Source organism: Stegostoma tigrinum, chromosome 3 (assembly GCF_030684315.1).
Source record: "Stegostoma tigrinum isolate sSteTig4 chromosome 3, sSteTig4.hap1, whole genome shotgun sequence".
Classification (NCBI taxonomy): Eukaryota; Metazoa; Chordata; class Chondrichthyes; order Orectolobiformes; family Stegostomatidae; genus Stegostoma; species Stegostoma tigrinum.
Genome location: NC_081356.1, coordinates 102,198,365 through 102,220,294, shown reverse-complemented (window position 1 = coordinate 102,220,294; position 21,930 = coordinate 102,198,365). Strand labels below are relative to the sequence as shown.

Genomic DNA, 21,930 nt, shown 5'->3' with positions numbered 1-21,930 from the left:
CAGATGCTCCCTGACCTGCTGAGTAATGTTTGCACTTTGAGATGTAATTCTAAGCCTGTTTTACATCAGACCATTGGTGATAGGTTGCATTAGGGAGAATGCTGCCTAGGCTTATGCCTGGAAATTAGGTGTGGAACTGAATAAAAATCATTAACCTTAATTAGGAACAGTGATTCATATTTATGAGATTAATGACTTTATATAAAAAAAATTGACCAGACCTGTAAATTAGATCCTTTGCTACTTGGACATCTGATGGCGTTTGGCACAAATGTAATAACGTTTTTAAATCATCCTTGAGGATTAACTCATTCTTTTTTAATTTCTCTTCAATGTTGTTGAAATATTGTTCTGTAAAGTTAAAGAAGTTCTAGACTTTAAAGTAAATAATAGTAAAAATGTTGAAACATTTATATGATTTTCAAAATAAAAATCCTAAAGGTATAATTTTATTAGATTAGATTCCCTACAGTGTGGAAACAGGCCCTTTGGCCCAACAAGTCCACACCGCCCCTTGGAGCATCCCACCCAGACCCAACCCCATCCCCCTACAACCCACACACCCCTGAACACTACGGGCAATTTAGCATGGCCGATCTACCTAGGCTGCACATCTTTGGACTGTGGGAGAAAACCGGAGCACCCGGAGGAAACCCACGCAGACACAAGGAGAACGTGCAAACTCCGCATAGACAGTTACCCAAGGGTGGAATCGAACCTGGGTCCCTGGCACTGTGAGACAGCAGTGCTAATGACTGAGCCACTGTGCTGTCCATCAGACTGAAAATTCTCATGTCTTCATTTCAATATTCAAAATGCAGAAATAAAAAGCTGATTTTGAATGCTACTGGATGAATATGGAGCAAAAGCAACGAAACAGAACAAAAAAGGCTGATGAGCTAAATTATGCACATATTTCGGCTGTGCTAAATAATATACCCAAAATGATGGGGAACGCCTGGTTTAGTGAGATGGAGGAATTGAAACAAAACTACATTGCCCCTTTAAAAGATAGAATAATAAATCAGAAACCTTATTTTTTTTAGCAGGTTTCTGTGAACTGGCAGATTAGTTTCACACCCAGCTGTGTTTCCTGAAGTACTTTTACTCAGGAAAAGACAATTAAGAAAACTGATACACGTATAACATACCTCTACTAACATACATCTGATTGGCAATTGCAACCTTCTTCTGCTGAAACTCCATCAAACGAATCACATTGTCAGATAACAAATATCTTTTCTCTGCAAATATAAAATTAAGACAGATTTAATTTTAATATTAAAGGGAAAACACTGCTTGTCATTACAGGTCATGTTGTATTATTAAATCTTCTCTTAATTATGGAAATTGCATTATGGAAAAAGCATTTTCTTCAATTTCCCTCTCTGCAGATGCTCCCTGACCTGCTGTCGTTTTAGCAGTTTGCTTTTAATTCAAAAATCCCATTTTTCCCTTCCTGCTTTTTACCCTGAAATTAGCATAACTGAGTCAGGTGTTCAACACTACAGTAGCTAAAAATATTTACATTTTAAATTTGAAAGGCTGGTTTCTATCTGTTTAGTGACTTTAGCCAATTATTCATTGAGTATTTTTAGAGTCACAGTAACTTAATGAAAATAGTCGTGTTGTTCCTTGAGCTGCCACTTCCTCTGATAGCAAAGTGATCATTCATGCCTGGCTTGAAGTATGCCTTTCCATCTCTTTCTGCACCGGTCCACATTTTCCTGTTACAAACTTGTTGTCCATGAGGATCCACTTCCCTTTTGTTCTGCTCCCATTTAGCTTCTGATCACCTGACTCTACCAGTTGGCCACCATGCTACCAGGCACAATAACACTTCTCTTCAAAACCATTTTCAACCTCCTCAAAATATTCTGAATTCCACCACAAGTCTCACTGCGAGATGAACAACTTCTAGGCCTAAACCACGCTCTCAGAGAAATAATTATTACAGCACAAAGCAAGGCAATTCAGCCAATCATGAATCTAACAGCTCTTGAAACAAGCAATTCACCTAATGCCATTTCCTGGCCTTCGCTCATTAGCCTGTTCATTCTTCCTTTTCAGGTAATAATCCAATTCCTTTTTGAATGCCTGAATTGAACCTGCCTCCATCCCACTTTCAGGCAGTGCATCCCAGACACTAACCACTCCCTGTATATGGATTTGGTTGCACACGTTTCTTCACCCTCAGTAACATCATCACTGCGCCTCTGGTGAAGCGTTGGTGTCTGTCCCACCTGTTATTCATATGCCTCAGTTTGCTGAGATGGTTGGCATTATTTCTGGTTCTGCTTTTCAGTGGTTTGCATCCTTATTGTTACTAACACCTGCTAGCCACCAAGAGACATGACCAATTCTCACTGGTCTCAATACACACAGACAACACATCCATAATAGCACGAGCCAAACAGAGACATGCCAGAGAATTCCTGGAGGCTTGGCATTCCAACTGGAACTCCATCAACAAATACATTGAACTGAACCCAATATACAAACCACTGAAAGACAGAACTAGGAAGTAAGCTTACGACCTCAGCAAACCGAAGCATATAAATAACAAGAGACAGTAGGAACTGCCGATGCTGGAGATAACAAGGTGTAGAGCTGGATGAACACAGCAGGCCAAGCAGCAGAGGAGCAGGAAGGCTGAAGGCTGAAACGAATTTGTGAAGAAGGGTCTTGGCCCGAAACGTCAGCTTTCCTGCTCCTCTGATGCTGTTGGCCTGCTGTGTTCATCCAGGCCTACACCTTGTTATCTCAAATTCTGCAACATCTGCAGTTATCTTTCAACGTTTAATACTTTGTTTATTTTACTCATTTCAAAAATCCTCTTCCAAGTAGCCCACTCAATATAACTGTGACGAGGGCACGCGATAAAACGCAGTCTGTGGAGAGTCTTCTCACTTTTCAAATTCCTTAATTTCTATCGGAACTTTGAAATCAGTGCAGCTTGGGATAAGTTGTTATTACAATGTTCCTACAGCTCTCCACTGCTTTCCTTTAGAGGTACTCCACAGTGGGCTGGTGCCCTGTCGTTGTGTGCACTCGTTCCCTCTCCCCAACTCTAAAGCGTAGTGGTCCCTCACTTGTCAGTCACTGTCGACAATCATATTCCATTCTCTCCTCTTCGTTAGAGCAAGCCTAAGCGGCGAGACTCCCTCAGTCATTCACGTTGGATACTCGTGTTCCACATACAGCTATTCCCCTCCCCCCTCTCTGATGGATGGTCTAGGCCCGAAACGCCAGCTTTTGGGCTCCTAAGATGCTGCTCGGCCTGCTGTGTTCATCCAGCCCCACACTTTGTCATCCCCAAGTCCCTTCGTTTCATACATATCCCCACTCATTCCTTCTCTCCTAAAGCGCCGAGCCTCACGCTTCCTCCCTCAATCATTGTGGAGGACCACGACCCTGCTCCCCTAAAGCGCTGACACTCGCTGTGGACTCTCCGTTTCCCCTAAAACCCTGCTGGTCCACTCACCACAGCGCCAACAATCACGGGCTTTATGCTGACAGTGAAGCGTGCCGCCTCTGACATTCTGAAACAGAACGCGGAGCGCCCGCGTCACAATCGCCGCCATTCCAACCGGACACTACCATCAAGCACAGGAGGGGGGGAGGAGCCAGTTTACAAATAAACCTAAGGAGCGAAATCACCACAGGCCCGGATAAATGATTTAATTTCAAAATTTTCTTTTTGCAAACGTTCAATACCTCAAAAACATGTTCTTCTGGAAACATAAACAAATCTTCGATGCATTTATTGTAAATGTTGGACGCCTCCCGGTCCAGACCAGTTTTCGTATATTCCAAAATGGCAGCCTCCTTGTTGCGGCGGAGTGCGAGGCTGATCAGAGCGAGAGGCGGTGGTGGCGCGCCAGGTAGGGAGCGCACGCACCCGGGGTGGTTGGCGGGTAGCGAGCACGCTCCCGGGATCATTGTCGGGTACTGAGGGCGCCATGGGATGCTGGCATTGTCGCGAACGCACGCCTGGAGTCGCTCGGACGCGGTGAGCGCGCGCCCCCTGAGGTCGGCGGCAGGGAGTGCGCCCGCGCCCGCGCGCCCCGTGGTCGGCGGCAGGGAGTGCGCCCGCGCGCGCGCGCCCCGAGGTCGGCGGCAGGGAGTGCGCCCGCGCCCGCGCGCCCCGAGGTCGGCGGCAGGGCGTGCGCCCGCGCCCGCGCGCCCCGAGGTCGGCGGCAGGGAGTGCGCCCGCGCCCGCGCGCCCCGAGGTCGGCGGCAGGGCGTGCGCCCGCGCCCGCGCGCCCCGAGGTCGGCGGCAGGGAGTGCGCGCGCTGAGAGAGCCGTTTGGGTTATGCAGTGATAATAGGAACCGCAGATGCTGGAGGATCCGAGATGATAAAATGTGAGGCTGGATGAACACAGCAGGCCAAGCAGCATCTCAGGAGCACAAAAGCTGACGTTTCGGGCCTAGACCCTTCATCAGAGAGGGGGATGGGGGGAGGGAACTGGAATAAATAGGGAGTGAGGGGGAGGCGGACCGAAGATGGAGAGCAAAGAAGATAGGTGGAGAGGGTGTAGGTGGGGAGGTAGGGAGGGGATAGGTCAGTCCAGGGAAGACGGACAGGTCAAGGAGGTGGGATGAGGTTAGTAGGTAGCTGGGGGTGGGAGGAAGGGATGGGTGAGAGGAAGAACCGGTTAGGGAGGCAGAGACAGGTTGGACTGGTTTTGGGATGCAGTGGGTGGAGGGGAAGAGCTGGGCTGGTTGTGTGGTGCAGTGGGGGGAGGGGATGAACTGGGCTGGTTTAGGGATGCAGTGGGGGAAGGGGAGATTTTGAAACTGGTGAAGTCCACATTGATACCATATGGCTGCAGGGTTCCCAGGCGGAATATGAGTTGCTGTTCCTGCAACCTTCGGGTGGCATCATTGTGGCAGTGCAGGAGGCCCATGATGGACATGTCATCAAGAGAATGGGAGGGGGAGTGGAAATGGTTTGCGACTGGGAGGTGCAGTTGTTTGTTGCGAACTGAGCGGAGGTGTTCTGCAAAGCGGCCTGTCGTGTTCATCCTGCTCTACACCTTGTTATCTTGGGCCGAGCGGCATGTGCAGGTTAAACCTCAGCTACCTGTGTGCGCAGTTACTGTCAAAGCTGACCAGTTTCTCCAGCGCTTCACTCCTCTTGCTCCAAGATTTACTGGCCTTTGGTATCCTGACCCAGTTTGTTCCGACAGCTTTTGTAACAGTAACTGGAAAAGTAGCAGATAAGTAAAAATAGAAGTGCTGGATGTATTCAGCAGCTCTGGCAGCACCCGTGAATAGAGGGACAGTTAACGTTTCCAATCTGTGAACTGGTTTGTGACAGTATTCCCGGCATCCTTTTAAAATTTCTGACTAACAGCGTCGGTATAATTTTGCTTCGTAATCATGAACGATCAGACTTGTTCTTTGACCTTTACGTACGGAAGACAGTCTTAGTTTGGATAACAGCTCATGTCTTTTTTAATACGTTGAACTGGTGGAATTGGCTAGGATGGCATTCTGCATTCCATATGACCCTGCAACAACATGGTAGAGCCAAACTCTCAAGAGGCAGCAGAATTGCTGTATGGATAGTAGACTTATTAAGACACAGATGAAGCATCAATAGCTTTTCCCCAATTAATGTAAAAATGCAAATTAAGCAATAACAATTTGTTTCAGTCATTTATAATTAGAGAGAGTGGGATATCACTTCAGAGTCCATGCCAGTCACTTTCTCCGATTTTCAAATTTGGGCAAGGCCCTTTGGTGCTCTGAGGTGATCTCTGCACTTGGTTAAATTAAACCTCCACATACCTGCATGAGAGCCACCACTTTATTGGAACTGCTGTAATCTAAATAGTGATTAATACATTTTGAAAAAATAACTTCTCTTGTTACCTCGCCATATTACCACTGGTGATTTTCCTCCTTATTTACAGCCTGCCTGTTGGTGACATCATCGAAACATGTGCACTGATAACACATACAACTCTTTGCAATTCATTAAATGCCTCTGTTGTCAGACTGTTTGCTCAATATTAACTCTTGGGTAAGCCACCATTTCATCCATTTAAACTTTGACAAAATGGGGGCCATTGCCTTTGTCCCCTGCCACAAACTATTTCCTCATCACCGGGGTTTCTCCGCATTAGTAAGAAGATATTTTCTAATCATCCTGTTCTTAGATGTTATTACACTCTTCTGGAGGTAGGGAGATTTGAACCTCAGCCTCCAGGCTCAGAGAGAGGAACACTACTGTTGCACCACAAAAGCCCATGCAGTAGGTTGAAAGCTGAGAATCTGCAATTTTGACATCCTACTGGCCTTTGCTGAAATCTTTATCCCAGATGACCACCCCCATATCCCTCTAATTACAGAGATTGAAGTCAGTAATTTTTCTCCAATTCATGTAGCACCTGACCTAGGATATTATTTGTACAAATAATGGAATGTTAATTTGACCTTTGGAGGAAACTGTTTAGAAGGCTTCTAAAACTCTCCCAAGGGTTACTTTCTTTTTAAAGTGTGATTTCCAGTTATTAAAATAGCTAGCCCCATTGTGGTTGCAGAAATTAGGTTAAGAGCTCAGTTTAGAACGGATTATTTGTGACTACCAAGGAATAACATGCTGAGCTCTAATACACTTTAATGTTATTGCATGACAAGACAATGATGGCAAAACGTTGTTATGTTTCTCATCTCAATGGGTGATAACTAAAGAAGTAAACTTAAAGTAGTGTGGGGCAAAATGTTACCAGTGATAATGGGAACTGCAGATGCTGGAGAATCCAAGATAATGAAATGTGAGGCTGGATGAACACAGCAGGCCCAGCAGCATCTCAGGAGCACAAAAGCTGACGTTTCGGGCCTAGACCCTTCATCAGAGAGGGGGATGGGGTGAGGGTTCTGGAATAAATAGGGAGAGAGGGGGAGGCAGACCGAAGATCTGCCTTCAGTCCGCCTCCCCCTCTCTCCCTATTTATTCCAGAACCCTCACCCCATCCCCCTCTCTGATGAAGGGTCTAGGCCCGAAACGTCAGCTTTTGTGCTCCTGAGATGCTGCTGGGCCTGCTGTGTTCATCCAGCCTCACATTTCATTATCTGGGGCAAAATGTTGTTTGTTTATGTACATTATAACTGCAGTGCACGCATGGGAACCTGATTCATAAGATTGAGTCATTTCAGAAATTTCCAACATTGCAGCTTAATTTGAAATATTAAAGCAGCAAAGCCTCTCAAAAGGAAGAACGATGCAAAATATGCTAAAATGAAAAATACCAGCTTTCCTGTTCCTCTGCTGCTGCTTGGCCTGCTGTGTTCATCCACTCTACACCTTATTATCCCATGATGCAAAACATAATCCTTTGTAATGCCACTGACCCAGTCACAGAAACTGATTTTGGTATTCTTTCAGACAGAGTTTGGATTCATCTGCTGATATGTTAATTTGAATTAGGGGCAGGCAATTGCCCCTCCAGACTGCACACCATTCAATAAAATCATGGTTTGATCTGATTATACATTCAGCTGCGCGTTCCAGCCTAACTTCAGTCTTAACAGCATCACTTGATGTCATCAGCAGAAAAGCAGCTCACTTGAGACCTATTCTAAAAACCTATAACCACAAAGGGACTTGGTGAATTTAACATTTTGTTTTGGAAAGGTGTTGTATTTGTGAAGAAATGACTGAGGATGAAATTCAGAGAAAAGATTCTGTCAACATTTAGTTGTGGGTGGATCAGTGCTGGATCAGAAAGCATAAAATTAATCTAAACGCAATGAAGTATTTTTCACAGACGTTTAAATTACCAAGGATTTTGCCTTTTACAGCAGCATGATTGGTGGTGGAGGAGAAGAGAGTTGGCAGGATGAGGATAATGACTTTATCTGTTAGTAGTATCTCACACAGAAGCCATAGATTTGATGGACTACCTACATTTCTCTCATTTGTTTTCTTATGACCATAAGGTGATGATTTATTTATATTTTTCTTCCAGTAACGAAAAGGTGTCTGCTCTCTGCAGCTTATTTAGATAATCAGAAATGGGACCAGCGAGAGAAAGACCCTCAAAATCTGGGTAAGTAGAAAACCATGAAGATATAACTTTCAACTTTTTGAAGAGTATTTCTTCTGGAAGGAAGTCTTTATATTCCTGTACAAATTTCTAAAATGACCCCCCCCCCTTATTATCATATTCCATTCATTGGGTGTTCTGTATTCAAACCCCACATTTATAGTTAATTCTTAAGTGTTAAGGTTGTCATTTAATTAGTGCAGAAACAATGAAAATCTCTGACGTTGCTTAGCTTCATTTCTCTATTGCAGGCTACAAAAAAACAGTGATATCAGGAAAGCATTTGAAAAGCAGAATAAACTAGCTTGAAACAGAGAGTAGGATAAAAGAACAAAAAAAATTGAAGGTAGGAGGAAAATAAGAAAAGTAACTGACTTTTTTAAGTAGATGCAGATATACATCCAAACATCTAGTATTATTACAGTACTTTGGAGTTCCAAATTTTTTTGAAAACAAGATTCAAGACACTCTCATCTTTTGGCTACTGCATTCTTTTGTGATATGGAATTAGGTAGTTCTTTCTCCTGATATTTTCTTTTTCTTCCCCAGTATGAACAACTGTCCATTTAAAAAACAAATCACTCAGGAGGTGATAATGGGAACTGCAGATGCTGGAGAATCCAAGATAATAAAATGTGAGGCTGGATGAACACAGCAGGCCCAGCAGCATCTCAGGAGCAGATGCTGCTGGGCCTGCTGTGTTCATCCAGCCTCACATTTTATTATCTTTCACTCAGGAGGTGGCTGGGCCAGCATTTACTGTCCATTCCTAGTTGCTCTTGCGCAGTTGGTGATAAACTGTTTCCTTGAGCTGTTTCAGTCCATTTGGTGCAGGTACACCTGCAATGCGGTTTGGGAGAGAATTCCAGAATTTCAGCCAAGCAACAATGAAGGAACAGCAATATATTTCTAAGTCTGAATGTTTGGATGGGAAACTGCAGACAGTGGTGTTCCCGTGTGTCTGCTGTACTTGTCTTTCTAGTTGACAGTGGCTATGGGTTTGGAAAGTGCTGTCTGAGGAGCTCTGATGAATATCTGCAGCACAGTTGTAGGTGGTACAACCGCTACTCCTGACTTGTGCCTTGCAGATGATGGACAGGATTTGGCAGTCAGGAGGTGAGTTACTGCAAGATTCCCAGCCTCTAACCTTCTCTTATAGCCACAGTATTCATATGACTAGTCCAGTCAAATTTCTGGTCAGTGGTATCCCTCATGGTGATAATAGCAGGGGTTTTGGTGATGGTGATACCAATGACTGTAAAGGGGTGCTGTTTAGATTCTCACTTGTTGGAAGCAGATATTAAACTGGTATTTGTGTGGTGTGAGAGTTACTTATCACTTGCCAGCCCAAGCCTGGATATTGTCCACATCTGGTTGCATTCGACTATGGAGTACTTTAGTGTCTGAGAAGTCATGAATGGTGCTCAGCACTTGCATCCATCAGTGAACATTTCCACTTTCTGACCTTGTGAGGGAGAGAAGGTCATTGATGAAGCAGCTGAAGACAGGTGGGCTTAGGATAGTATCCTGAGGAACTCCTGCAGAGATGTCATCGTCATCTCCATAAAATGTACAACCTAGTTCATTCTTCCCTCATTCAGTGGAGTTATTTTTCCCATTGTATCCACTGATTGAGCTGATGGTGAAATGGAAATAACATGTTTAAACTCTTTCCATAAAACTATGAAATAAGACATCTGCACAAGGGCTGTAAAATATATCCTTTTTAATCCTATGAACAAAAGGTTTAATCCTATTCACTACCTCATTTGTCATTACCTCAGTATGCTCGTTCCAGTTGTTACAGGAGTGTCAAAATTTGTGCTGTCATATTTTGCCCAAAGCCAAAAAGAATCTGAGATAAGGTATAGAGCTGGATGAACACAGTAGGCCAAGCAGCATCAGAGGGACAGGGAAGCTGACGTTTCGGGTCTGGACCCTTCTTCAGACCTGATTCCTTCTCACTGGAAAAAGATAGAAACGGAAAGTGTTTTTATTTAAAATGGCATCATATGTTATAATTTTTAAAAATACTAATTGCAATGAAAAGTTACATTAAAAATCTTTTTCTGTGGAGTAAGTAAGTATACATTGTGGAAATTTCATACAGAAAATTATTTAATTTTGATGCAGTAGTTGTTTTGTTAGAATTTAGGGGTTGTAAGGTTGATGCTCATTATGGAACTGTCACATGGGAAATTATATATGAAAAGATTACTTCTGGTAGTTGCATTAATGTTGCTTCTATAAGCAAGAACGCATCATCAGTATATCAGATGCTGCTTTATGTGTCTGTAAATCTACCAGAGGGTAAACTCCTTTCCAACACAATTCTTTTCCAATTACATTTTACATCTGTGCATTACAAGTAATTTACTCAGTCTTGTTCATTCCAGTTCAGGTGATTTTGAATTTGTATGTATCAGGTGGTAGAAAGTAGGCAAATATTTTCTGAGGATCAATACAACTGACTTAATTAAATTTTTCTCTTAAACCTTGTATTTGTCCCACAATTTCATAGGCAAGCCAAGCCTTTGGAGTGCTGTCTGGTTCAGTCAAATAATTGCACTAATTTGAACAATTTTCAGAAACCTAACGAGAAGCAAACTGTGCTTTATTGGCAGATTAGTAGAAACTGAAACCTTGAGGTTCCAGAGTGAAGCAAGATTTCTTGTACTTTAAGGACTATTGTTCTAAAAGCCAATGTGTTTTTTTTGTGTCTCCTGAATAGCGTGGTTATAGTACCTGTTGTAGATATCCGTCAGCTTTCCTTGTCCTAGTAGTTTGGTCTTTTTTTCTTTTCCAGTTACTATTTGTTTTGATTACTTACCAAATTTTTTCCAAAATACTCATGCCCGAGATGCAGAGGAACATGTTTGATAATTTTAGTTTGAATTAAGTTAATTCATTGGAATTTAAGTTGATTTAATTTATCATGTGGTGAGCAGTAGAAAAAAAGATTACCTAAACAGGTGTGAGGCTACATTTACGCCTTTGGACAGGCAATCTCAGTTTAAAGGATCTACAGCTGCCGTTCTTCTATTGCAGCTTTTAATTGTCCATTTTGTCTTCTCTATCTTACACACTGAGCCAGGCCGCTGCCTCTCACTTCCATCTAGCCTCTTCACATGCCTAGATCATTGTTCAACTTATGTTCTGCACCATTATTTGACTCTAGCTTTGACACCTCTATCCTCATAAAGAACCGCATCATCTCAAACCTTACTTTCCTTTTGTCACCTTCCAAATCTCTGCCCTGACTTCCACGACACCATGCTCCAGTCTCTTCAATTGAATTTCTCTTCTTATAAGAATAATGATCAATGTCAGAAATGACACCTCTGTGACCCTGGTGGACTATCCCTCCTAATCTTCCTGATGTGTTTGGAGCCTTCACCATCCTCCTTTGCTCTTGTATGCTTCAGCTGAGTGGAACTGGCCTGCCTGGTTCTATTCTTTATCTATCAGCTGGAACCACAGAATCACCTGCACTGGATCCTGTTCCCATCTCCACACTATTACCTCTGGAGTCTTCAAGGATCAACCCTTGACATCTTGCTACTTCTCATTTACATTCTGTCTCTTGGCGTCAAATGCCATTTAATGAACTCAGCTGGGGTCTTGACCCCACATTGCCTCCTTTCAGGAAGGACCACCCTGCCACCTAATTCAGTATCAATTTACAGGCTAAATGGAGCTGCGGTGTGCCTTATCCCTGATCAACGAAATGGCCCAAAGGCTAACAGCTGCCAGTGAAAGCTGCCAGGAATACACTGACTTGAATTGCAGGATCACAGAGCAACCAAGGTTGTAGATAAATCAAATCATGGATTACAAATCATGGGATTGGGGTGGTTAGTGGTGGGCCTGTCTTTCCCACTGGCCTGCTCCTCCATTAAATACTGAGTGCTTTTGAATGAGGGATTCATTCCCCACAATACTGTAATGCCAGTGTTCCTACATGACAAGTGTCTGACAGCCACTAGATGAATACCAGTGATAGTGAGAAGACCTGATTGGTGGGCAGCAATTGCCTACTTAAGGGTCTCAGTTGGCTCATGGTCGAGAGGCTGTTCAAAAGACTTCGGCTCCAGACTTGATAGGACAGAGGCAGGAATGCAATGGGTATCACACGTTACTCTCCCACCTGATTAAATACATCATCCTCAGAGTCCGTCCATCATCAACTTCACTCTAAGAGAAGGTATTAACTTCTACTCATCATATGTAAACACGATACTAGATGCCACATATGAGCACCCGGAAAATTGCACCACAACATCTATCAACACCTCCTTTATGAGACGATGCTATGGCTTTAAGAGGTGTATTTTGTCCTGGTTTTTGTTTGAACAGCAGTTTTAAGACAGGTATGGAGCTGTCCATTTGAATCCAATAAAGTAAACACTTAGTGAGGCTTTGGGTTTTCTTAAAAATTGAAACAATAAAGTTTAAAGCAGCCTGAGTTGTTTGGCTCAAGCTCTGACAAGACCAGGATTTTTAGTTTCAGCTTGCAGTAGCAGTTGCTGCTGGGGTCTTGGAACCAGATGTGGAAGCTGTTTTTCCTCTCTCTGTTCCAGCTAAAAGCTGGGGGTTCTCTTCGTGCTGCTAGAATTGAACATAAAACAGTCTGTTCTAGTGAGGGTGCAGAAAAGATTAACAAAGATGTTATTGGGACTGAATAGGTGGTACTTTTTTCACTGGAGTGTAGGCTGTTTACAGGTCTTTTCCCTAGGACTGGGGAGTTCAAAACTGGAGGGTATAATTTTAAGGTGAGAGGGGAAAGATTTAAAAGGGACCTGAGTGGCAACTTTTTCATGCAGAGGCTGTTTCATATTTGGAACAAACTGCCAGAGGAAGTGGTAGATGCAGATACAGTTATAATATTTAGAGGACATTTAGACAGGTAGATGAACAGGAAAGGTTTAGAAGGATTTGGGCCAAATACCGACAATTTGGATTAGTTTACTTTAGGAAACTGGTTCGGCATGAACGAGTTGGACCAAAGCGTCTGTTTCCGTGCAGAATGACTCTTTGAATTAGCTTTTGCCAAGGGTGTGTTAATGAGATGTTGCTACCTTGGAACAGTTAATTAGTATTTCACATGAATATTATTTTGTTAAGCATTTCGATATACTTACAGTTAAGCCAATTATTTTATTTTGTGTTTATTTTATCTGTGGTGTAAAAATAAAGAATGTTTTGTTTAAAGCCAATAGTTTAACCAATCGAATTGTACCCGGAATACAGCACCTGGCACTTGCCTTTAGAATAAGAAAATGTTAGGGGCTGGACTGTCTTCTTAATATATTTTGAGAGGAGTAGGTCTAGCCCACAACACTTATCTCTGACTTCCAACACTGCTTGTCTGACAGCAGTATTGAAAGCACAGCAGCAATTTATGGCAGATGGGATTCGATTCCAGGAACCCCACTCCCATTCCTGGCACTGGTATGGGATAAGAGTATGAAATAGTGAGCTCTGTATATTTGACCTGACTAGTTCTGTTGCAGGGATAGGCACTTACTCTCACCCCTACGATCTTCATGGAGTCACGTTAATGTCTTGGGGAAATGTTTCATAGGTACTCAGAGGAGTTGTGAAAAGCAGCCTGATGTGGAAACCTATTGAAAGGTATATGTAAAAAGGTCTTGCCCATATCCGCTGTTCTCTGTCCATTGCCCCCATGACCCTTCCCTCTCTTCCCCATTATCCCTTTCATGGTCTCCTGCATCCTGCTCACTTTCTCAAAAATTGCAGCTGAAATAATCCATTACTAAGTTTTGGAACTCAGCCAAGCATTCATAAAGTCCTGTGTGAGCTATATCAACTGAAATTGATAGCTAGATGTCTATTTAACTAAGATAATTTACTATTTGATCAGCTGTTAAGGGGTTCTGTTTTTGTGGATTGTTTGTTTTGATTGACTAGGTATTAAAAAAGTAAAAATTGGTTACTCTTTACTTTAGCTTTCTTTGTGACAAGTAGAAATTATACTTTACCCATAGAGGCCAGAAATGGGAGAATGAGCAAGATTCTTGGTTGTAAATGGGAGCAAGCGTGGAGTCAGGAAAAATTTATATTGCTGGCCAGGATACAGATTTGCCATATAAACTGATTCCTGAGTGGCCTCAGGTGAGCTTCCAGAGGACTGGAGAATGGCCAAGGTTGTTCCTTTGTTTAAGAAGAGAAACAGAGATAATCTGGGTAATTATAGGCTGGTGAGCCTGACGTCAGTGGTAGGAAAGTTGTTGGAGAATATACTGAAAGACAGGATTTATGCACATTTGTATGCAAATGGACTTGTTAGTGATAGGCAACATGGCTTTATGTGAAGATGATCATGTATTTTGAAGAAGTGACAAGAATGCTTGATGAACGAATGACAATGGATGTTGTCTACATGGACTTTAGTACACATTCTATAAGGTACCTCATGGCAGGCTGATACAAAACTCATGGGATCCGGGGTGACCTGGCTAGATGAATACAATACTGCTTGGTCATAGAAGACAGAGCGTAGCGATAGAAACAAAACCAAAAATTGCTCGAAACTCTAAGCAGGTCTGGCAGCATCTGTGAAGAGAGGTCAGAATTAATGTTTCAGGTACAGTGACCCTTCTTCAGAACTTTAGTAGCTGTAGAAGGTGTTCTTTTGGAACGGAGATCAGTAACCAATGGTGTTCTGTAGGAATCAGTGCTGGGATATATATAAATGATCTGGAGGAAAATTATGGATGTTCTAATTAGTAAGTTAGCAGATGACGCTAAACTTGGTGGAGTTGCTGATAGTGAGGAGGATTGTCAAAGGATATAGCAGGATAGAGAGAGTTTTCATATTTGGACAAAGAAATTGTAGATTTGAGTTTAAGCCAGACAAATGTGAGGTGATGCAATTTGGAAGATCAAATTCAGGTGTGAATCATACAATAAATGGCAGAACCCTTAGGAGCTTTGACAGAGGGGTCTGGGCGTACAGGTCCACAGAATCCTAAAAGTGGCAACACAGGTACTGCTTGTTGAGGTGCTGTCACTCTTTCTCTCTCACTTGAAAAACCAGCCTGCTGCACCTTCATTGCTGGAGGACCAAATATTTCACCTCCAAGAACCGAATGGACATGCTTACTTGTATGGTCAGGCTGTCCTTTGGCCAATAATTAGCCAATCTAGGGAAAATCAATCTTGCTGAGTATTCCCCAGCTGTGTGTGGTTATGTCTCCTGTTTGACCCAGATGTTGGAGTCCTGACCCAAAAGCTAGGCCCCTGCTCAGTGTTATGCTGTCAGTTTCTGTTAGCAAGAACTGTTTGGAACTGAGAGAGACCTGGAAGTAGCAATTGTGACTGAATTACTGAAGCATTCCAATTGTTCCAATATGTTGAAGTCTGTCTTGAGGATTTTATTTTAATGTTGTAGCTTTAAGCACAAATTCTTCTCATTATTCATGTTACAATCTCATTAAGAATTCATCTAGAAACCTGTGATTTAAAAATAATGTATAAATAATCCAGAATAAGAGAGTCTGTAGTATTACGACAAAAATGAGAGGATTTGAAATGTAAAACAAATTACCGGTCCTAAGAATTGAAATGTTAAATACTTGATCAGTTGCTTGATGGCTTATAATAAAGAAGATGCAGCCATTTTTGTCACAGCACTGTGCACCCTTATAACATGCATGACAATTTAACATAAATTGAAATGATTCAGATGGCATTCGAAAATATTAGTTTTGAAGATCTTCCTATTATTTTTGTTACATTTAATTATTTAACAGCTTTTAATAGATTGGTGTGTATAAAACATTCCTTAAATGTGACAAGTTGAATGATGTGTGGATGATTCAATTAACATTTTACAGCAATGATAAAGCACAGTAGGTGGCAGTGTGGTTTTCTTTCCAGAGAACTTTTTAAATTGCATCTCATTTATGCTCGAAATTGTCTGAGACAGCTTATTGCCAGGTTTCAATATATATGGTGCATGCTTTTTTATTTGCCTTTGTTCTACCAATAATCACCAATAAACTACCCCTACGCCCACAGCCTAAAGAATTTACAGAAGAAATTTGCAAAGAAATTCAGAATGTCAGTACATGAAATTAAACTACAATTTAGCTTGAATCCACATGGATTTTAATTTTAAACATGATCACAACATAAAAGTAAGGGAAATTGGATGTTCTTTTGTAGGCTATGTGGAAATAATGTCTCCCATGGAAATAGCTCATTGTTCATTTTAGGAAATTGGAACAAATGATGTTGTGAGCCATGTTTTGTAACCTTATTGGAATGTTAGTCAACAGAATGTCTTGAGTTAGTAGGAACTAATGTGCTTTTTCAAGGGTTAACGGGCTAGAAGCAAAATAGGTTTGAGAGTATAAGTTTCCTTCTCTCATTAATGTTTCTAAAAATCTTTCTGGTGCCTCTGAAATAATGTACGGTGTTTGGGCATATAGCTAGTTTATTTTTCTTGCAGCATATTCATTAAATATAATAGAAGTACATTGTGTTCACAAGTAGAAATTAAAATACTGCTGAAAAAATATTGACTGATAGAACAAAAGGTCAACCCACTCAGTCGTTTTTCCATAAGAATAATTCACTTATATTTTGGTGTTTCTCTATCTCTAATAACAGAATACAAAAAAATCAAACATAATTCTGCTTCTTTCAATCAGCGAAATTAGCTATGCTAATGGATGTAACCTACGAGAAGAAACTTCCTGTCAGCTCGTTGACAATAGCACGGGTAAGCCTGAACAGACATGCTCCATGTACTATTGCCAGTCAGGCATAATATCTTTGATGTATAAATTTACAACTATAAGACATTTGATTATTATCTTAATACTTACACTAAATGTATGTTTTTGACCGATCATGTTTTAGGTTCCAAAAATGTAAACTCTTTTAAAGATATTATCATCTTCACATATCTGAAATTCAGTGCTTACGACAAAATTCCAATTATTAAATGCATCCTTATGATAACAAAATTATATTGATTGAGAGTTATTTGTAGCTTGAGGAAACATAGGAAAGACTGAAAAGATGCATTCCAAATTACTGGGAACATTGCAGCAATGTGGAGGGAACCACGCTGAAGTATGTTTATTTATTGTAATATTTTAAATATCTAAAATAAACTGCAGATTTTGCTTGATGCTGCATTAGCTGAGGAAGAGAAAAATTCCAGATCCAAACTTTTGTTGTCTTTATAGCTCCAGCATCATCATCAGCCAGGCTCCAGTAGATTGTAGCAAACTAATGTTCTGCTTGCCCTCCCAACTTGCCTCCAAAAACAGGGTATAACTTTGTAAAACCATACATCATCCTTAATGAGAGAAGAAAGCCATCATGAAACAATGGGTCAATCTCCTTTAATTGTTTTTTTGCCTGTGTATATCTTAACGACAATTTCTTACATGCCAAGTATGGTGATTTAATAATGGAATCTTGTTTGTGTTGAAAATCGGTGATTGACTGTCTTGTTTTAAAAAACAGTACAATATGATCCACAGGATTCTGGCCATGTCTTTAGCAGCATTCCCAGAAATACAGCTGCACAATTCTTCTGCCTGTGATTCTCACTTACAGACCAGAAAGTTAGAGCTACTATAGCAATGAAACTTAGACTGGAAACTAAGTTAGATTAAGGAGCCATCTTAGACCTGACAGAAGTGCCTACCATTTCACTTCTGATAATGAGCAGCCGCACAAATATCAGGCTTTACTGCCCACTCATGTTAATTTACAATTGTTACATTCAGAATTAATAGTTTGATTTAAAGAAATTAAGTGACATGTCTTTTTTTTAGTCTCTAGGTTAATATATACTTGGAACTAAGACAAAACAGTACTATTGAGAGAACAATGTGTTATGTCATACAGACTTATCTCAAAACTTTACTGATTCCCATTCATATGGCACAACAATGTTGAACAGAATCCTCTTATTTCCTCTTGATATTTTCTGTTGCTGATAAACTGTCATCACTCAAGAGAATTTAGCTCCTTGCAGTGTGCATAAATGAAATAACAAAGAGCTGAATAATGCAGGAACGGACGCATATAAATACATTTTCATTTCTGCAAACAAACTTTTTTGAATATTAGTTTTCTTTCTCTCCTTTTGGGTTTCATTTGCTTGATTTGATAATTTAGAAACATGTCAAATGATTTTATTACTTCACTATTTAATTTTGTATTCTTATAGTCAGGTACCTTCAAACCTCTTCAACGAAGCTGCTAATGCTTTGTGCAATAGGTTTGATTAACTTAAAATTTTCTGTATGTTTGATGGCAACATTAACAGCAATCAATGTAATGGCTTTAGTTGGTAGAATTATTAGTGTGATGTAAATGATTATCTCCATCTATCTTTTGTATTGCATTACATGCTGAAATGATAAAGGGACGATTACAGATGTAAAGCCAAATATAAATACTTCTGCGCATTGTTTTATTCCCGTAGTTTATTGACAACATTTCTTCAAGAGAAGAGGTCGAACAAGCTGAATACTACCTTTACAAGTGAGTATATTTCCCCTGATTTTACAAGCTTTTTTGAAAAAAGCGAAATTTTTCTTCTGTTTCTTTCCCAATGAGCCGTTTCTGGGCAGCACATACAAAATAAAGCAATAACAACCTGAGCTGTCAGAAAAAATAATGCCAAAATCATGATGTGTTTTTCGTCACTGTAATGTTCTTTGTATTTCTCTTCCTCCCCATAATTAGGCAGTATCTCTATTTGTCTGCCTGCAACAGTGAGGGAAAATTACTTGGCATTTAAATGATTTCAATGACCAATTTACAATAAAGGAAACATTGTGTTTACTAAATATGGTGAACAGGAGGAAATCAACAATTACTCTACTGCATTTAGTTTCTGGTCTGTCTTTAACAGCAAAATGTGTAAATGTGATATGTAATAGGTTCATTTTAGCCCTTTCTCTGTATTACATGAATTGTATTGTGCTTCCATGAGAAGGACAGGCTCACTTAGTTTGTTCCCTGCTGCCTGGCTGCTGATTGAATATTTCTCAAAGAAGCTACAAGGTGTGTCTTGGTCTGTCAAAAATTATATCAGCTTACCTTTTGCAAAGGTTCCATCAGCTGCTGGTGGAATGAACTTGTGCTTAATGCCCAAGTTTTATCACTTGTCACTTGATTATGATTGTCCAACCTCTCTGTTACTGAAATTCTAAACTGCTAAAATGCTCCTCAAAACCCACCTTTGTGCCCAAACCTTTGGTGACCTGTCCTTGATATTTCTTTATGTAGTACAATGTTGAAATTATTTGATAATATTCCTGTTCAGTGCTTTGGGGTATTTTTACTCTGCTAAAAATGCTGAAGCAGATGTTAATGTGGTTTGCTATTTTCATTTGTAATTTTTTTTCCAAGTATTAAATCTGATAGGGAATTCAGAAGGACCCTCTTTACCCAAACAGCTCACTATAAAATAGAGCCCTTGACACAGATAGCAAAGATTATTATAAAGGAATTGTAAATAAATATGTGAAGAAAAGAATAGAGTGATAGTTGATGGTGTTCAGTAAAAGAAAGGGAGGAGTCTCATATAGAGATAAACACAGACATAGACTAAATAGGTTGAATGGTCTGTTTTCTGTGCGGTAAATTCCAAGTGACAGTGAACATTTATACTTTGTACGTACCTTATGTTAAACTTAATAAGCAGAATCAAAATCTTTTATTGTGTTAATTATTGTTACAATCAGAATCTGAAATTATGTTTAGAAGTTAGTACTTTGAAGACTTTTAGCAAAATACTGTGATTAGGTAGGAGTCAACGCAAGACTGCAGAGTCAGGCCAAGCTGACCAAGCTCAAACCGCTCCACTCCAAACCTCTGCTGCTCATGTTAAATCAGAAACGTAAAAGGAAACCTAGGAAACAGAGCTGCATTTCAGCATAAAACATTGAGTATAGTTGCTAATTACTTCATGTTTCCATTTCTCTTCTTGACAAGTAATATTGATGTCTTGAATAATTCAAGCTGATGCTGATAGACAAAGTTACAAGAAGTGATGCTAATCATGTTGATGAGCACAAGAAATCCCACAAAAAAAAATTTAAAATGGAAAGATCCATTCTTGGACATGAATGAAGTCCGAGGACACTTACAAAAATAGATTTAACCAGGAACCTTAATAACACACAGAAGTCTCTTGCAAGATTCACTTTGCTAATGAAAATATATATACAATTAGGCATCATTTTGTACTCTTTACACACATTTGTTCCTTATTCCCAACTCTGTCTTAGAGAAATTAATAGTAAAGGTTTTTAGTATTTCTCACCATTGAACAAAAATTGGCAACATCATGAGGAAGATACATCATTGGAAATATTAGAAATGAAAAGTCGAATTACATGGGGTATCGATTGAGTACCAATGCACCAGTAACTTTTGAACTTGTGAGAAAAATGAGATAATCCAGCAGCAAACACAATTGCTTTTGAAAGTTAATAAAATGTGAGGCTGGATGAACACAGCAGGCCAAGCAGCATCTCAGGAGCACAAAAGCTGACGTTTCGGGCCTAGACCCTTCATCAGAGAGGGGGATGGGGGGAGGGAACTGGAATAAATAGGGAGAGAGGGGGAGGCGGACCGAAGATGGAGAGTAAAGAAGATAGGTGGAGAGAGTGTAGGTGGGGAGGTAGGAAGGGGATGGGTCAGTCCAGGGAAGACGGACAGGTCAAGGAGGTGGGATGAGGTTAGTAGGTAGCTGGGGGTGCGGCTTGGGGTGGGAGGAAGGGATGGGTGAGAGGAAGAACCGGTTAGGGAGGCAGAGACAGGTTGGACTGGTTTTGGGATGCAGTGGGTGTGGGGGAAGAGCTGGGCTGGTTGTGTGGTGCAGTGGGGGGAGGGGATGAACTGGGCTGGTTTAGGGATGCAGTAGGGGAAGGGGAGATTTTGAAACTGGTGAAGTCCACATTGATACCATATGGCTGCAGGGTTCCCAGGCGGAATATGAGTTGCTGTTCCTGCAACCTTCGGGTGGCATCATTGTGGCAGTGCAGGAGGCCCATGATGGACATGTCATCAAGAGAATGGGAGGGGGACTGGAAATGGTTTGCGACTGCACATCTGCCAATGTGGTATACTGCATCCACTGTACCCGGTGTGGCTTCCTCTACATTGGGGAAACCAAGCGGAGGCTTGGGGACCGCTTTGCAGAACACCTCCGCTCAGCTCGCAACAAACAACTGCACCTCCCAGTCGCAAACCATTTCCACTCCCCCTCCCATTCTCTTGATGACATGTCCATCATGGGCCTCCTGCACTGCCACAATGATGCCACCCGAAGGTTGCAGGAACAGCAACTCATATTCCGCCTGGGAACCCTGCAGCCTAATGGTATCAATGTGGACTTCACCAGTTTCAAAATCTCCCCTTCCCCTACTGCACCCCTAAACCAGCCCAGTTCATCCCCTCCCCCCACTGCACCACACAACCAGCCCAGCTCTTCCCCCCCACCCACTGCATCCCAAAACCAGTCCAACCTGTCTCTGCCTCCCTAACCGGTTCTTCCTCTCACCCATCCCTTCCTCCCACCCCAAGCCGCACCCCCAGCTACCTACTAACCTCATCCTACCTCCTTGACCTGTCCGTCTTCCCTGGACTGACCTATCCCCTCCCTACCTCCCCACCTACACTCTCTCCACCTATCTTCTTTACTCTCCATCTTCGGTCCGCCTCCCCCTCTCTCCCTATTTATTCCAGTTCCCTCCCCCCATCCCCCTCTCTGATGAAGGGTCTAGGCCCGAAACGTCAGCTTTTGTGCTCCTGAGATGCTGCTTGGCCTGCTGTGTTCATCCAGCCTCACATTTTATTATCTTGGAATCT

At 41.5% G+C, this 21,930-nt stretch overlaps 2 protein-coding genes across 9 annotated transcripts in view; one reads left to right on the top strand and one right to left on the bottom strand.

Annotated features, from left to right (window-relative positions):
- ptcd2 (pentatricopeptide repeat domain 2) overlaps positions 1-4,041 on the bottom strand; it is a 32,965-nt gene extending 28,924 nt beyond the window's left edge. Inside the window, exons 1-3 of one of the 5 annotated variants that reach the window (XM_048527043.2) lie at positions 3,718-4,041; positions 1,152-1,244; positions 222-351 (exon numbers count right to left, since the gene is read on the bottom strand). In XM_048527043.2, the coding sequence (XP_048383000.1) occupies positions 222-351; positions 1,152-1,206 (185 nt within the window). In that variant the 5' untranslated portion in view covers positions 1,207-1,244; positions 3,718-4,041. The other 4 variants (XM_048527042.2, XM_048527041.2, XM_048527044.1 and 1 more) reach the window with 4 other exon arrangements.
- mrps27 (mitochondrial ribosomal protein S27) overlaps positions 3,806-21,930 on the top strand; it is an 81,499-nt gene continuing 63,374 nt past the window's right edge. Inside the window, exons 1-4 of one of the 4 annotated variants that reach the window (XM_048527037.2) lie at positions 3,806-3,884; positions 7,981-8,061; positions 16,737-16,807; positions 18,533-18,591. In XM_048527037.2, coding sequence (XP_048382994.1) covers positions 3,818-3,884; positions 7,981-8,061; positions 16,737-16,807; positions 18,533-18,591 — 278 coding nt within the window. In that variant the 5' untranslated portion in view covers positions 3,806-3,817. Of the gene's footprint in view, positions 3,885-4,951; positions 5,314-5,697; positions 6,033-7,103; positions 7,873-7,980; positions 8,062-16,736; positions 16,808-18,532; positions 18,592-21,930 lie in introns of those variants that run through there. The other 3 variants (XM_048527039.2, XM_048527040.2, XM_048527038.2) reach the window with 3 other exon arrangements.